Source organism: Brachypodium distachyon, chromosome 4 (genome assembly GCF_000005505.3).
Source record: "Brachypodium distachyon strain Bd21 chromosome 4, Brachypodium_distachyon_v3.0, whole genome shotgun sequence".
NCBI lineage: Eukaryota > Viridiplantae > Streptophyta > Magnoliopsida > Poales > Poaceae > Brachypodium > Brachypodium distachyon.
The window spans coordinates 33,486,004-33,502,495 of record NC_016134.3 but is presented as its reverse complement, the minus strand read 5'-3'; the positions used below and the strand labels follow the sequence as shown (position 1 = coordinate 33,502,495).

At 51.8% G+C, this 16,492-nt stretch overlaps 1 protein-coding gene across 1 annotated transcript; it reads right to left on the bottom strand.

Moving 5' to 3' along the window:
* Positions 1–2,519: 2,519 nt before the first annotated feature.
* LOC100839434 (formin-like protein 3) lies at positions 2,520–3,366 on the bottom strand. The gene has a single exon (XM_003576381.4). The coding sequence runs from the start codon at positions 3,233–3,235 to the stop codon at positions 2,756–2,758; it is 480 nt and encodes a 159-aa protein (XP_003576429.1). The 5' UTR covers positions 3,236–3,366; the 3' UTR covers positions 2,520–2,755.
* Between the last annotated feature and the right edge of the window lie 13,126 nt (positions 3,367–16,492).

Here is a 16,492-nt window from a genome sequence, read left to right as displayed (position 1 = left end):
ACGATGCCAAGATAAAATGTCCAGCGACAACGCACATTGTGCCCAATGCCTAGGATGCAACGGGAAGTTCAGTTTTGCAAGTTATACTTGTATCAACCAATTGAGTTTTCCAAAAGCGCAATTTGCTCTAGAAAATTTGCAGCTCTTACAAAACAAAACGGTGGCATACTGTACAAACAATTTAACCAACTGAACTGATACGGATGTAACTTTGCACAAGATGTAAGAAATCATACGGAACAACCAAATATACAGATGCGAACCCTCTAATATAACTGGAATGCTACCACCGATTAAACTAGATAAGAACTCGATCCATAAGAAGGGCAAAATCGCGCCCAACCTTTCTCGCCGCAAAAGGTACAGGGCAGAGAACTGGGCGTCTGGGCGAGGACAAGTGTGGTAAGATGTTGCGGAGAAGCGATAGTACATGCGGCTACCGGAGAGGGCAACTCACTGGCATCAGTGGGCGATCGACGGACGCCACGCCCTGGAGCACCGACGGCGCTCGACGAAATGCCCAAAAGAAACGGAGATTTGTCGCGTTCCCAATATTTGCCGAGATAGTCTGAACCATCCAGCATTCCAGCCCAGTAGAAAATGCTGCCGACGCTCCCTAGTTTGGCGTTTTACACTTTGGCCCATTTAGATATTTATGTTTTTTTCAACTGATTTAGATTTTAGATATTCGCTAAAAAATGAGAGTTCCAGTTTGCGTCATTGCTACGAGACGGAGAAACCCTAGCCGCCGCAGCGGTTTCCCTCGCCACAGGGAGGCCAGGCCATCAAGAGGCGAGGGAACCACGAATCAACATTTGACATTGTTTTAGTACCTTTTTTGTAAGGTTTTGTGTCCTTAGCGGCGGTGTCCTGACGGTGGAGGCGACGACGTGCGGATTAATGGTCTTCCAGCCCCATCCCCGTTCTGGCCTGACTATTGTGGTCTACTCCATAGAGTTTTGGGATCTCACGACTCGTAATTTCGTGATTTTGGTTATCTTCCTCATCGGTTCGGCGATGATTCAATGGTTCGACAAACTTTCTTGCGAGGGGTGTGTCCCCGGCCACCACGTGTTCAACGATATTAAGTTCTCACCCACTGGGGTGGGCGGCTCAGTAAAATCTACAAGGTTAGTCCAGCTTATGCAGGTTTGTTCTTCTACTATTTCGTCACCAGAGATCTGGAGAAATATCAAAATGTGATTGGCGCAGTTAGAAAAGTTGGCTTCAAAGATTTTTTATGTAACTTTCGGTTTATTCGAAATCTTTGTTGCGTTTTAGTTTTTTCGATCAATTGTAATACGTTCGTTGAATAAATAAAGCCAGATCGTTGTTCTAAAAAAAATATTCGCAAAAAAAAACTGATTTAGATATTTACACGACGCTGCCCCTAAAAAAAATTTACAGGACGCCAGATCAAGCAACATCCCTTTTGTATACGCTACCGGGGACTGCTAATTGACGGACGTCCCCCCATACTCAACCTGGCGGACAAATTCTGACATCCCATTTTTGGGCTGTCGAAACTTTTTTTTACCATTTTTTGCAACTTTTTATTTTTTTGCTCCATGGCTTTTTATTTGTCAGCTTTTAATTTTGACGTTTTGAACTTTTAATGTTTTGAAATTTAGCTTTTAACTCGAAGGTTCGAAGGTTTTAATTTTGAACTTTTAATTTTTTGAACTTTCCATTTTAATCCTTTTATTATGTGCTTTTAATTTCCAAAAAACCCAAAAGAAAAACTTACCTCGTGGAGGCGGCCTTCGTCCCGGGCGCCGGCGCTGGCATGGATGGCGGTGGCGAGCCACACCGGCGGGCGCGTGGGGGAGAAGGAGGCCGGGCGCCGCCGGATCCAGGTGGGGGAGGGTGGTGTGTGTGTTTGGGGTTGGGGGGGGGGGAGTTGTGTGTGTGTCCGTGTGAGGAAGAGAGATAGCGCTTTTCATCTCTTAGAAGAGAAACTCGCCGGTTGTTCTTTTGCATGATTTGATCCTGACATTACTTGAAAACTGCTCCTTAATTTGGAAGTGATCGTACAAAGGTTAATTCAGGGGACCTCTGGATCAGCACAACAGAGCAACTAGCTCACTTGGCTTGAGATGCATGCGGAATTTTGGATGCGTATTTTGTTCCAGGAATAGATATGTGCGAAATTCAATTCTTTTCAGGAAATGAGTGGAGCCACAAAAAGACGAGCAGATTTGTAGGCCCATAAATGATCATTTAGCGGATGATGCGTTGCTATTGACTTAATTGTGCAGACTTTGACATCTCAACAAACCCAATCGATCAAAGCTAGCAAGAAACCTCACTAGCCTTTCTAGCTAGCAGAACGGCGAGGGAAAAGAAAAAGGTCCTTTCCCTGATGGTTCGTATCGTGCACTACTACATTGTGCAGCTCGGTAGCTTAAGTACAAACTAGTACAGTAATTTCTCAGATCCTAATTTTTTATCGTGATTTTAGTCCAATTTGTACTAAACCACGACAAGAATTTAGTATCGGAGAGAGTACATGTACCTCCTTACAAATAGAAATGGTGATCATGCATAAAAACAACAATAATTACTTACAAACTTGTGTGTAGTGTCCTGATGTAAATAAGAACTATTAATAAAGTAAACAAGCTTCTCTGAAGCTCGTAGCTGCAAAAAACTCAAACTTAAATCGCAATTGACATGAACAAGTTCAGCACATGTACATAGCTAGAACGCCTTATAATTGCTAAACTATCAGACTCTCCTACAGCGAAAAAGTAATCTACAACGCCCGAAGAAGAATCACCAGAGCACAGTACATCTGGAGCAGCAGGGCACCTACGCTCGTCGCCCTCCGGTGCACGGCCGGCGCCGAGGACGTGCTCGACCCCGTGATCGGGTTGTTGTGCTGGTAGTACCACGGGTACCAAGGCAGGACTGGGTTAGGCGGCGGCGGAGCAGGCCCAGCCGGGACGGCGCTGTACGGCGGCGCGAGGAACGTCCCCGGCATGACCCCCGGCGGGGTCAGCTGGCCGAAAGCCCCCGGCGGAGGCGGCGGGTAGCTTCCGCCGAAGCCGTCGTTACCGCTGCCGCCTGTTGCTGCTGGTGGCGGTGGCGGGTAGCTGTTGATGATTCCGCCGGAGGTTGGTGGCGGGAGGCACGGGTATGGACAGTCCGGCGTGTCCGCCAACGACGACGTGGCGGCGGCGAGCGCCGTGATCAGGGAGAAGAGGACGGTGGCCGGCCGGCCGGAGGTGGACATGGCTAGCAGCGTACGCGTGCCGGCATGCGTGCGTTCGAGAAAGAGAGACAGAGAGCGAGAGCGCACACTGGATATATATGGAGTAGGTGCGAAGGTGGTTGCACACTTTTGCGCTGCACCGAGAGGGCTTTTGGTTAATTTCCTGGGGCATTCGGTGCCAGCTGCGAGTCGAAACAAGAGCTGCTGGTGTGTTCGATGGGCAGGAGCAATCATTCACTTGCTACGACAGATGTAGGAGAGAGACCCGTGGAAAACAAGTTTGTGGCACAGCGAGGGAGACAAAAGAAAAAGTTTGTGGCTCATGCGAGTGTTCTGTTATGTTCGTGTCGGCCGTCTGATCGATCATCAGGTGTTCAGGAGCCGTGAAATACAGAAGAATTTTCTATACCTTGATTTGCCGTCATACTGCGACCTCGATCAACAATTCTCTACCTTGATTAGCGTCACCGTCTGCGAAAGTCAGAACAACAACGAGGTTAGCACAAATAGAATGCAGGCACGGGTTAGTTTTGTATATATGGAAAGGGAACAGCTACAAAGTCTACAACTTACCGGCAATCAGACTAAAGGTATATAGGTTGTCAAACCACATGATTTTCAGTGGAACGTCAGAAAAGGACTCTAAGGACACATAAAATCGGCCCAGCAGACTCGTATAAATGGACGAGGACAAAACACAAAATCTACTAGATTGGACACATTCTTAATTTGCGTTTGGCTTACAACGATCCAATAGCCCTCACGGTGGCCGGCCCATGAAGCAAGATCGTTCAAGGCCTAGGCCTAGCCGTGGAGCAGCGAGGCAAGGAGCTAGGCAGCAATGAGAATTGCCTGACAAACGGCCCATATTTTAGACAGAACCGGTCCAATTTTCTGAAAATTTGTTATGATTTAGTGAATGTTCCGTCAAAAAGTTTTAGAAGTCCATCACGGATTACTGAAGAAAAGTTCCTAAAAACATGTGAACTGCCGCGTAGGTCATGAAACTAGCGAACGCATAGGACTCAGAGTGGTTGTCTAAAAAAAACGAATCAGTTCTACGTATCATACTCCGTAGCGTATAAAGCCGTAAACCGAAAACAAGTCCGAGCTTCAGGTCTTGGTTAAGTTGCCCGAACAGGACACCCCGCCACCCCGGGAACCCCTGCAGCTTATAAACTGTACCCATCGACCGATCCCTGCCCCCAGCACGCTCCCCTGCTCTCCGCAGCCTTCGGTCCGTCGATTCTTTCGATCCGGCGCGCGCCCTCGACATGGGGAAAGCTCAGGCCGGACCCGGCGATAGCGAGACCCAGCGGCGGGCGCGCAGTACGTACGAGCTCCTGGACTCCGCGGCATCCCTGGAGCCCGGCACCGCGCGGCGGCTGTGCGAGGCGGTGCGCGAGATGCGCCGCGCCGACGCCGACATGGAGGAGGCGCGGCGGCAGCTCCTCTCCTCCTGCGGCGCCGACATGAAGGACTACGCGGCCGTCTACAGGGCCTGGATCGCCATGATGGAGACCGACAGCGGCGGCATCGGCGCCGCCCGGGAGCTCGTCCTGTACTGGGGCTGCGTGTGCGCAGCCGAGGGCACCGCCGACGAGTACGCCGCGTTCTGGATCGAATACCTCGCCTTCGAGCTCGGCCACGGCGGCGGCGGCGGCGCGAGCGTCCGGGCAGTCATGGTGGACGCCGCCAGGGCGTGCCCGCGCGACGCCGCCGTGCGCGCCATGTGCGCCGTGGCGGAGCGCCGCCTCGCCGAGGGCCCTGCGCCGAGGCGTCGATGGTGGACGAGGCTCGCGCGGCGTACGTGGATGGCTCCGTCGGCGGCGGTCATGGCCGTTGCTGCCTGTCGCTGTTCGCCCGCAGCCGCGTGGGTACGTAGCGACATAGCGGACGAGCTTCAGAAGTAGACCAGATTCATTAATTAGATCTTCGTAGCATAATGTGAAGTAGGAGTATCGGGGGAATGACCCGTGCAGGGTCATGACACGACACAACTCTAGCCGAAATGACGACACAACTCTAGCCGAAATGACGGAGGCAAAGCCGGAATGCCGGCATCGTAACGTCAAACTAACACTAAGTCGGCATTTCGGGCGTATGTCGGGATGACTATCTTGTCTTATGAGTTTGCAGAATAAGGACGAGCACCTTGATCTCGGCGATGGCCGAGATCTCTCAACGGTCTTATCCTGACCACGCGGTGCAGAATAAAACAGCACCATCATTATCTCAGAAAAGCAGTCAGCGCTTATGTACCGGTGCCAGGTGACTGTAGAAAAGAAACACCGAAAGAGAATTTCTGACGGAAGCCCGCAGAGGATAGCTGTACTCGTTGCAGGGTGCCAGGAAAAAGTAAAGTTGTCTTGTCCCTACGGTGCTACCTGGAGGGAACCAAGCCGCGTGCCCGGCGGCCCAAAGAAGATGACGTTAGACTCGGCTCACATGTCAGTGTGACATGGATGGTCTATAAATAGAACCTTACCCCTTTGTAGAGAGAGACATAGCACTTAGACATCTAGGATTTCCCCTTCTTTTTCTTGTTACTCAAGAATACAGCTCAAGGAGCGCCATTGTAGAGCTTGTCTGTCCCGGCTAATACAAGAAAGTAGGAGTAAGAGTCTTACCTCGGTAAGAGGGCTCCGAACCTGGGTACATCTGTGTGTGCTTGTGTGATTTGCGCATGTTTCCCTTCACATCCTCCCTCCTCCGGATCCATCATCGTCCATCGGCCCCAAGTTAAGCCATCCTATGGCATTTGCCGTGACACCACCACAACAGTTGGCGCTCACCGTGGGGCCAGCAGCGGCGCTGGCTGAAGTTTTCATCTGGACGGGAAGCTTCCTCGTCACCGGAGAGCGCGTGGTCTCTGGTTTGGTCCAGAGATTCGACTCTCTGGGCTTCATCGACAACAACGCGGGCTGCTTCAACGACGCACCGCTTCCCTGCGCGGGCCGCTTCATCAACTTCGGCATGCACGAGGTTTATGTTGCAACTAACAGCCCTTGCAGGTACCCATAGCAGGTGGTGGTCGCCGAAGACCCGCTGCCGTCCGCACGGTTCGCGGCCGGCATGTGGACTGTCCTGCTGACCGTGTGGAGGTCATGGTGACGGGTCATGGTGCTGATGCTGGAAGGGACACGTGGGAAGTGACGCGGCCCCAGCCAAATTTGGCAGAACGGGGAAACTCTCCTTGGAGAAGCCGGAAAACATCGCCGCTCAAGCCGGCACGTCGGCCCTGCCGCCGAAGCCGACCCAGCTCCAGGCCTCCATCGAACGGCTGACCGCGCCGGTGGCGTCGAACGCTAACTCGGCCCAGCTGTAGGCAGAGTTGGAGTTGGAGCGACAAAAGCTGCTGAAGGAGGCTGTTGACGTCGCTCATGCTCGGCAACAACTGGATATTTCACTCCGTGAGTATAACAAAGCCCATGGTCTAAGTTCTACTGCGTTTACTAACCCTAGCCGAGTTGGGGAGGTGCGTAACCGTGGCAAGAACTTGAATGCCGAAATGACAAGAGATGGCAGGGGTGTGCCAACAGTATCGGGAAGTTATGCCTCGGCGCTAAAGCCGAAATACAATACCCCTGTCAAGAATCTCAGAGTTGCTGAGGCTGCGGCCGAGGAGCTGCCGAATCTTACAGGAGAGGCACTCCCACAGCAGCAGCTGCGCGTGAAAGAGCTGCTCCACACAGCTAATGAGCAGAATGAGGCATACATGAGAATGCACGGCAAGCCCGGTGCATCTCAAGTTATTTACTCGGCAGTGGATGCCGGAGGCCGAGTTGACAAGCAAGCCTCTTCACCTGGTGGCAAGCGAGACAAAAGTGTCAATTCTAGCTGGGATAAGCAGCTGGAGCGTTATGACCCAACCCTGGCAGAGAAACAGATAGTCAGAAGGGTTGATGACAGCCAGAGTGGCCTACGTCCCGGCGACAATCGCCGAGACCAGCAAGAACGCTACTCGTTTGATCATGGACACCGACCTCGGGGTCTGGCACCCAATACTGCTGCAGGTCAGCAGCGTGACGGGCGTAACCCCCCGTATTGAGGTGAAGATCGCCGGTATGACCGTTACGATGACGGATACTCGGCCATGGGCGACGCGGGTTATATCAGGCAAGAGCGTGATAATCTTGGCCCGCTCGGAGCCCGAGTTGGGAACAGGCAAGTGTCGTGCCTGGATGCCCAACATCGGCTTGACATAATTTATCTGTCTGAGCTTCTAGAGGAGCAAGGCCCTCCGGGACCGCATTGTTTTGCGCATCGGATCATGAGGGAGAGACCAGCCTCGGGTTTCCAGCTGCACAGAGGTACGAGAACATATGACGGCAGTACTAAGCCGGAAGATTGGCTGAAAGATTATGTCATTGCAATAAGTGTGGCAGGCGGCAACCGCAGATGGGCGGTACGTTATGTACCCCAGATGCTGGTAGGGCCGGCAAGGATATGGCTGAACAATTTGCCGGAAGGCAGTATCAATTGCTGGATAGACTTTGAAGAAGCTTTTGTCAGCAATTTCACTAGCACTTACAAGAGGCCAAATCGTCCTCAACAGTTGTCCATGTGCAAGCAAAGAGACAACGAAACTGACCGGGACTACCTGACAAGGTGGAACAAGCTCCGCAATTCCTGTGAAGGGATAGTGGAGTCGCAAGCCATAGTGTGGTTTGCCCAAAGATGCCGGCACGGCAGCATGTTGTGGCAAAAGCTGCAAAGAGAGATGCCGGCTACCCTATCTGAGATGATCCGGATCACCGACATGTATGCGCTTGGCGATCCGACTTAGCCATCACCAATGCCGGCAGAACCGCAAAGGGAGCAGCCGACATACAATCCTGCTGGGGCATTCCGGAGGATTGATCATCAAGATCACCGCAACAAGAGAAGGGATGACAGGCCGGATTACCGATATGGGCCATCCCATGTCGCCGCTATTCAGGATCAACCTGATGCCGGCTCTAGCCAGCGTCAGAAAATAGGAAATCACCAGTGGGTCAAGAAAGGAGAACAAAAGAAGCCCTGGCAGGATAAGCCAAAGTATACGTTCGAAGTGATGCTGGATCAGCCTTGTCGTTTCCACACGACTAACCCCAACAAGCAGGCGAATCACACAACGCGGCAATGCAGCTGGATGTAGCGGGTCGAGAAGGGCGAGGCAAGTTGGTTACCCCCTCCTCCGCCACTCACAGGTGCTAACGCACAGATCCAGGGACCCCCTCAAGCAAACAATGCTGTCAATTAGGTGGAAGATCAAGATATGCCGGGATATGCCGGAAGAAATGAGTACAAGGAGCATCACCAAAACTACATTATCTTCATCACTGAGCCTACTGACAAGCAAAGTTAGCGCATGCGAGAGATGGAGGGCAATGTTGTTATGCCGGCTGTTCCAAAGTTCATGTATTGGTCGGAGCAGGAGATCAACTGAAACCGGGCAGACCATCCCAAAGTTATGCCCAACCCTGGCGGATATGCCCTGGTGGTCGACCCGACACTCATCGGGCCCGACATTAACGTCAAGTTCACTCAGGTTCTCATTGATAATGGGAGCAGCATCAATATCCTGTATCGGGACATGATGCTTAAGCTCGGCATTACTGATAATATGCTTGAGCCCAGCCAGACTACCTTTCACGGTATTGTGCTGGGAGTGTCTTGTGCCCCGGTAGGCAGGATCCGAGTCGACGTCTTATTCGGCACTAGGGAGAACTGTCAGACCGAGAACCTAGTGTTCGAGGTGGTGGACCGTACCATGCACTGCTTGGCAGACCGGCACTCGCCAAGTTCATGGATACTACTCACTTTGGTTATCTGAAGATGAAGATGCCAGAACCAAATGGTACTATAACCATCACTGGCAACTACAAGCGCTCAATCGAGTGCGCGACGGCAGGGTCTGCTTTGGCCGAGTCGCTAGTCATTGCTGGCGAGAAGAAGAAGTTACAGGAGGCTGTCGCGATGGCTCAGGCGGCACAGATTGGTTTGCCGGCTATGAAAAATCCTCATGGAAGTGTGGCTTTCGAAGCGGCCAAGGAGACGAAGAAGATACAGATTGACAGCGAATTTCCGGACCGCACCATCATCATTGGTGCCGCCCTGGGTGAGAAATAAGAAGGCGAGCACCAGCTTTCCCCGTGAGCATCGGGACATCTTTGCATGGTCGAATCAGGACCTGCCGGGTGTGCCGAGGGAGTTGGCTGAGCACTCATTGCATGTCAGACCAGACGCAAGACCGGTGAAGCAGCCCCTTCGACGTTTCGCCGACGACAGAAGGAAAGTCATATCGGAAGAGGTATCCCGGCTTTTCGCTGCGGGCTTCATCATGGAAGTGTTGTATCCCGACTGGCTGGCAAACCCGGTCATGGTTGAGAAGAAGAAAGACGACCCAACTGCTGCCAAGGTATGGCGCATGTGTATCGACTACACCAGCCTAAACAAGGCATGTCCCAAAGATCCTTTCCCGTTACCTCGGATCGATCAAGTGATCAACTCCACTGCCGGGTGTGAGTTGCTGTCTTTTGTAGACGCGTACTCTGGTTTTCATCAGATAACACTGAACCCTAATGATCAAATAACGACATCATTTATCACCCCGTTCGGGGCTTATTGCTATCGCACTATGCCATTTGGTTTGAGAAATGCTGGGGCTACTTATCAAAGATGCATGCAGAAATGCTTGCACGATCAACTTGGCAAAAATGTGCAGGTATATGTCGAAGATGTCGTCATAAAAACCAAGTAAACCGCCACGCTCCTGGATGATATCCGGGAAACATTCGCAAATCTGAGGAGATTCCGAATGAAACTGAACCCGGCCAAATGCACATTTGGTGTGCCGGCAGGAAAATTGCATGGGTTCCTGGTATCAAGCCGAGGAATAGAAACGAACCAGGTAAAAATTGCCGCCATAGAAAGAATGAAACTGCCGAAGTGCCTCAAAGATGTGCAAAAATTCACTGGATGCCTAGCATCGCTAAGTCGTTTCATTAGTCGGCTGTGTGAAAAGGCTATGCCCTTATACCAGCTGATGAAGAAAACCGACAAATTTGTGTGGACGACATAGGCAGACCTAACTTTTCAAGAGCTGAAGAAAATGATTGCTACAGCACCAATATTAGCCTCGCCAATGGAGAAGGAGCCAATGCTGTTATACATAGCAGCGACGAACCGAGTCGTTAGTGCCGTCGTCGTGGTGGAAAGAGATGAAAACGGCAAATCGGTGCAAAGGCCGGTATATTACTTGAGCGAGGTGCTATTGTCGTCTAAGCAGAATTACCCCCTTTACCAGAAAATGGCGTACGGCATTTATATGGCGGCAAAGAAACTGAAGCATTACTTTGATTCGCATCAGATCCGGGTTATATGTGAGGCGCTTGTCTCAGAAATCATGAATAACAAAAACGCGAGCGGCCGGGTAGCAAAATGAGCTGTCGAGCTAGCACCCTATACGCTGCAGTACAACAGACGGGATGCCGTGAAATTCCAGGCTCTGGCGGATTTTTTGGTGGATTGGGCCGAGATGGAGTATGAACCACCGTCTCCGGAAACTAACTACTGGAAGATGCATTTTGACGGCTCTAAGATAAAAAGTGGGCTAGGCGCCGTCATAGTTCTGACCTCACCAAAGCGTGATCAACTTAAGTATGTATTGCAGATTCACTTTGCAGCATCCAACATTGTTGCCGAGCATGAGGTGCTGGTGCACGGACTGAAAATGGCAAAGGAAATTGGAGTTCGCCGGATTCAATGCTTTGGTGATTCCGATCTAGTCGTCCAGCAAGCTTCCGGTAACTGGGATGCACTGGACGCCAACATGGCGCTATATCGGTTCTATGTTAAGAAGATCAGTGGCCACTTCGAAGGATGTGAATTTCATCATATACTGCAGGCGAAAATGAGGCAGCCGACACATTGTCAAAACTCGGCTCAATACGACAGGCCATTCCGGCGGGTGTGGCATTAGAGCATTTACGCAAACCATCCATCAAGCCATCACAAGAATCGGAGTCGATATTTATCCCGGCGAGCTCAGAAGCCGACTTCACCCCCATGGACATTGATAGTGGCAACGGTTCCAATAACCCGAGGACTGAGCGCCTTAATTTGGCAGAAGCAATGACGGTTGAGCCAATGGAGGTAGACGTACCGAATGAGCCGATCTTCACTACTCGTCCTGTGTCGGCTTGGGCGCAACCGATAATGCAGCACACAGCCGGCATGCACAAACTGTCACCCCCATGGGAAGAACCCTTAATTGTGAGCAAAGCACTTCACAATGATTCCTACTATCTTATAGATGCACAAGATCCCAAGGCGAACCGGATGGACCTCGGTCAGGCGAGGAGACCAAGAGGCCATGGAACGTAGCTTTGCTTCGTTCGTTCTATACTTGAGAGCTGAGTATTTGTATCGTTTTTTCCTTATGCCGAATGTTGTAAAACAATGAAATTATCCGCCGGGTTCTTAAAAGAAACACGGGGACTTTCATATCATTTAAGTGCTGTATTGCAATTATCTTTCGTATGTCGGCATGGCTTAGTTGTGTAATCTTAACTCGGCATGGCTTAGTTGTGTAATTTTAACTCGGCATTTCTTTCTTAACTCGGTTATTTCCAAGCGAATTCATTGAGTTACTTTTTTCGAAAGGGTGGTTTTATCACTTTGCGATTCATACGTCGAACGCCGACAAGGCAGACAAAAGAACCGAAGTCATAAAATTTCACTAAGAGAAAATATGAACTCGGGGACTCGGTCGGGAATTCGATAAACAAAAGACTTAATTAAATTAAAACATGGTGCCTTGCAAACAAAAGTATGGTATTCCGGTTACATTTGCACCCGGCATTCCGGAGATCTCATAATTCTAAAGTTTTTTCCGACATAGCTAAGAAGAGACAGATGGGTTGTTGGCGCCGGAACTCGAAGCATCCGTCGCGGTGGAGGCCGACTCGATGACGATCTCCTCATCCACTACCTCTTCCTCGTCTCCGTCGGTCATCTCCGCCTCTGCTTCAGATGTTGGGCCCTCCACAAACGTATGCACGTCGGCATACTGGATGAAGGAATAGGCCCACTCCTTGCGCTTCGCAACCAGCTCGGGATCCGTGATATAGGGGGAGCCGACACGCATCGACTGCAGCTCGTCGAGGTTGATGCCGTCGTACCAAGATAGTACGAACGACAATGCCTCGTCGGCGCCGATGTGCGCGGCCAACTCCCGCCAGTCACTCAGGCGAGACTCCACTTCCAGCAGGCGCTTCGCCAGTTCCGGGATGTCCGTCGGAGCTTCTTCTCCCGGCCACAGAGAGCGAAAGGCCCGGATGCCGGCATTCAGCATGTTGATGCCGAATGACTTCAGTGGCTTGACCCGGCTTGCAATGCTCACCAGGTAATCCACCAAGTCGTATTCGTACGGCACCGCTGCTGCTGCCCCTGCCGGATCCCTCTTTCGGTGGGCCTTCCTCACGGCCTCTTGGGCACTCTCGAGGGATAGGGGGAAGAATTCTGGCAAAGACAGGCAAATAGTAGTGAGTCTCGGCACCCTATTGCTATTACTCGGACAAATGAACAGATGAAGAAATTTGCACCAAGGCGACTTACTCGTCAGCATATTATCGATTTTGATGAGCTCGTGCCGGACGACCTTGAACAGCTGGGTCTTCTCGGCATCCTCCAACTCGGCGGCAGTGGCGCGAGTCTCAAGCTGGGCAACTAGACCCTTGCGCTTTTTAACCTCGCTTTCCAGGCGGATCTTCTCATCGGCCTGGGAAGAGAGGGTCGAGGTGAGTTGACCCACCTCGGTCTGGTGCAGCTCGGCCTGCGCTCCAATCTGCGCCTGTAGCCGGGTCACTTCTTCCCGATGCTGCTCTGCCAACCGAGTCTTATCATCTGTTTAGCAGACATATATTACAGAGGCTGACATCTAATATGGATGAAACCCGGAATAGGGATGAAGTGCTACCTTGGACCTCGGGGACGCGCTTCAGCAGCTCCGCTACTTGAGCATTGTCCCCGGCTGTGAACAAGAGCAAGTGTTAGTCTTCGCAGAGCATTGATACTCGGACAAAGATTTTATTCCGGTAAAATATACTTACTCTGGCTCTCGCGATCAGCCCTCAACGCCTTGTGCGCCGTCGCCAGCTTGTTATACTTGGCTAAAAGCCCCTTGAAGGCGGCGGTGCGCTTGTTCATGCAGAGCTACAAAACAACGATTCACATATGAGTTTACTGCAGCAGGAAATCAACGGTTATAAGCTTCAGGCCGACTATTCTAAACCCGGTCTGAATCTCAGGGAATAAGTGTTTGAAGTTTCTAAGCTTCAGGCCGACTATTCTAAACCCGGCCTGAATCTCGGGGAATAAGTGTTTGAAGTTTCTAAGCTTCAGGCCGACTATTCTAAACCCGGCCTGAATCTCGGGGAATAAGTGTTTGAAGTTTCTAAGCTTCAGGTCGACTATTCTAAACCCGGCCTGAATCTTGGGGAATAAGTGTTTGAAGTTTCTAAACTTCAGGCCGACTATTCTAAACCCGGCGTGAATCTCGGGGAATAAGTGTTTGAAGTTTTATGAGATAAGCTTCAGGCCGACTAATTTTTATTCGCCCTAAACCTCGGGAACTAGGAGTATAGATACTATACTGGAATTAGAAGGTAAGGTCTTTTAAGGAATTCTTCGTACCTCTATAGCTCGGTTGGTCTCAAACATGGCCACCCTTGCTTGATACATCCGGGCCTACACCGACTCCGAAGTTGCTGCTGGTGGAGGTCCCACCAAGGGGCTTTGCCGCGCCGACTGGAGGGTGACGGAGGTCACCTCGTAGTGGTCGGCGCTATTCCAGTCCATCACGAACTGGCCCAGCGACCCCCAGCTGTGCCCGCTGGTCGTTCGGAGGGGATTTCCCTGCTGCCTTCCGGAAGGCTGCGGGCCAGTGGAACCTGGAGGCGCCGATCCTGCCGGAGTAGCGGGGCCTTTAGCGTTCTTGGCCCGCGCGGCAGCGAGTTGAGCGGCGTCCGGCTGCGATGGAGACGGAGGCGGTGTCGGAGTCGGCTGCGGTCCTTGGGGTTCCTAGGGACCCATTGCCGGCTGTTGTGGCGTCTCCGAGACCTGCGGCTCCGCAGATGTTCCGGCTGCTGTCGAGGAAGGAGCAGCCCCGGTTGCCGAGGTCCCGGCCGTAGGCAATCCGGTTTGGCCGACGATCGTGGCGTCGACGCTCGGGCCGGCATCCCGGATGGGGGATGTCGGATCCGCGGCGGTTTTGGTCTCACCCATGGCCGGGTTTGCAACCTCGGCACGGGAAGACGGAGCCGTCGGGATCTCAGACGCAATGCACGTCTGATATTGCGTGGCCGTCAGAGCCGCCCTGTAGAAATAAAAGTTAGTCGCTTGCATGACAACAAAGAAGAAAACCGACATCAGCGATTGAGGTTATATTGGCCTTACCCGGCGATCAAGGGCTTAGGCTTGGGTCCACGTGCTGCAGTTTTCTTCCGCTTCACGTTCTGCGGAAGATCTTTCTCGGCGGCGCGTCGCTCCCGGATCAGCACCGCGGTGGTAGCTGCGTCCGATGCCTCAGCAGCAGGCTCGCCCGAATCAGCTATTTCCGGGGTAAAGTAAGAGTGAGTACTTTGGTTACGAGTATTGTAAGGATTACGAGAAGATGTCGGAGATCCTTACACTCGGTACGGCGAGGGCCGGCATGGGCGATCGGCATGAAGTCCTCTGAGTCTGGGTCCTCAGCGTCGATGGACCTACGCGGGGGCGCTAAGCATTTGTCCGGGGAATTCCCGTCTTCGTTTTGCTGAAGAGAGAACCTCTACACAAAGAAGTCAGGTTGAGCCGAGATAAGTATTCATCAGATAAGTGCCGGCATAAACATATGTCGGATATGAACAAGAGATAAGTAAGAACCAAAACTTACCGGCGGAGCGCGGCGATCCCGGCTGTAAGCCGGCATACCCCATGTCCATCTCTCCGACATGTTTGTCTTGGCGATCGCCTTGACCCGTCGCCGGACTTCAGTGTGAGTGAGCTTGAAGGTTGACACTCTGTCCTGGTCAATTTGGCCACCATAGAAACACATTTTGTGTATCCGCGCTCGAGCGGACACAGCCGCCGGTACACGAAGGTGGCCAACAGTCTTCAGCCGTCATCCCGTTATCCTTGAGTTCTGTAACATCCCAATTTTTCCCAGACCTTGCATCACGCATTTGCACTCATAAGCATCATATCATTTTTACGTTGTGAACATTTTAAACCAAGAATTCAAAATTTAAAATCCTTTTCATCAAGCTTTTGTCTTTTTACCTTCTTTGTTGCCTTTTTGAAATTTCTCAACCCATGAAGTTTGGTCAATATTAAAGGGGTTTATTGCATCAAGATAAGCTACCCCGTAATTTTTGGAAATTGTTTTGGAGTTGAAAAACTATTTATTTCTAAATAATATTGCACTAGGGGAAAATTCTAGGCAAAACTAATTTTAAACATTTGCTTTTGGAAGGAATCCAGTCCCAGATGCTTCAGCATTGAGGAATAGGATTTTACAATTTTTCTGGAATTTATTTGGAGTCATTTGTAGTTCTAAATCAAAAGTTAGGAGGGAAAAATAGAAAAAGAAAAGAAGAAAAGAAAACATCAAAAAAAGAAGAAGGAGAAACCGGACCGGACCGGCCGAACTGGTCCAGTCGCGCCCGCCCGCGCGCGCGCAACGCCAGCCGCACGGCCCAACCCAAAAACCGGCGCAGCTACGCGCAGCCCCGCCCGCGCCGCCACCCAAGCGCCCGCAGTCACTGACAGGTGGGGCCCACCTGTCAGTCGTCTTCAACCCCTCGCCCTGGAATCTAGCACCGGCCACCTTTACTCCTCTCTTCAATTCGTGATTTAGAGCACACCGTTAACCACACCCCTCGCGTCACTATAAAGAGCACCTCGCCCCCTCCATTTTCCCCCGCACCCCCTAGCTCAACAGGCGCCCACGCCGCCGCAGTTTCTCGCCGGAGTTAGGAGCTCGCCGCCGGCCACTTTTCTCCTCGTCATCTCCACGGTGAGCCATAGAGCCCGAGGTTTTCATTTTCTTGCTCCTCTCTTCTTTGCGCATCTTTTGACGCGAGCCGCTTCTCGATTGGTGCCCTGTAGCAGCCGGAACGCCGCCCGTCGTCCTCGCCGGAGTCCGGACCGCGCCGCCGAAGCTTGTCGTCGTCCTAGGCGTCGTCCCCGACCCCGCCTCGCCGCGCCGACCGCGTCACCGGATACGTGACGTCGCGCCGCCCCCGCCAGAGA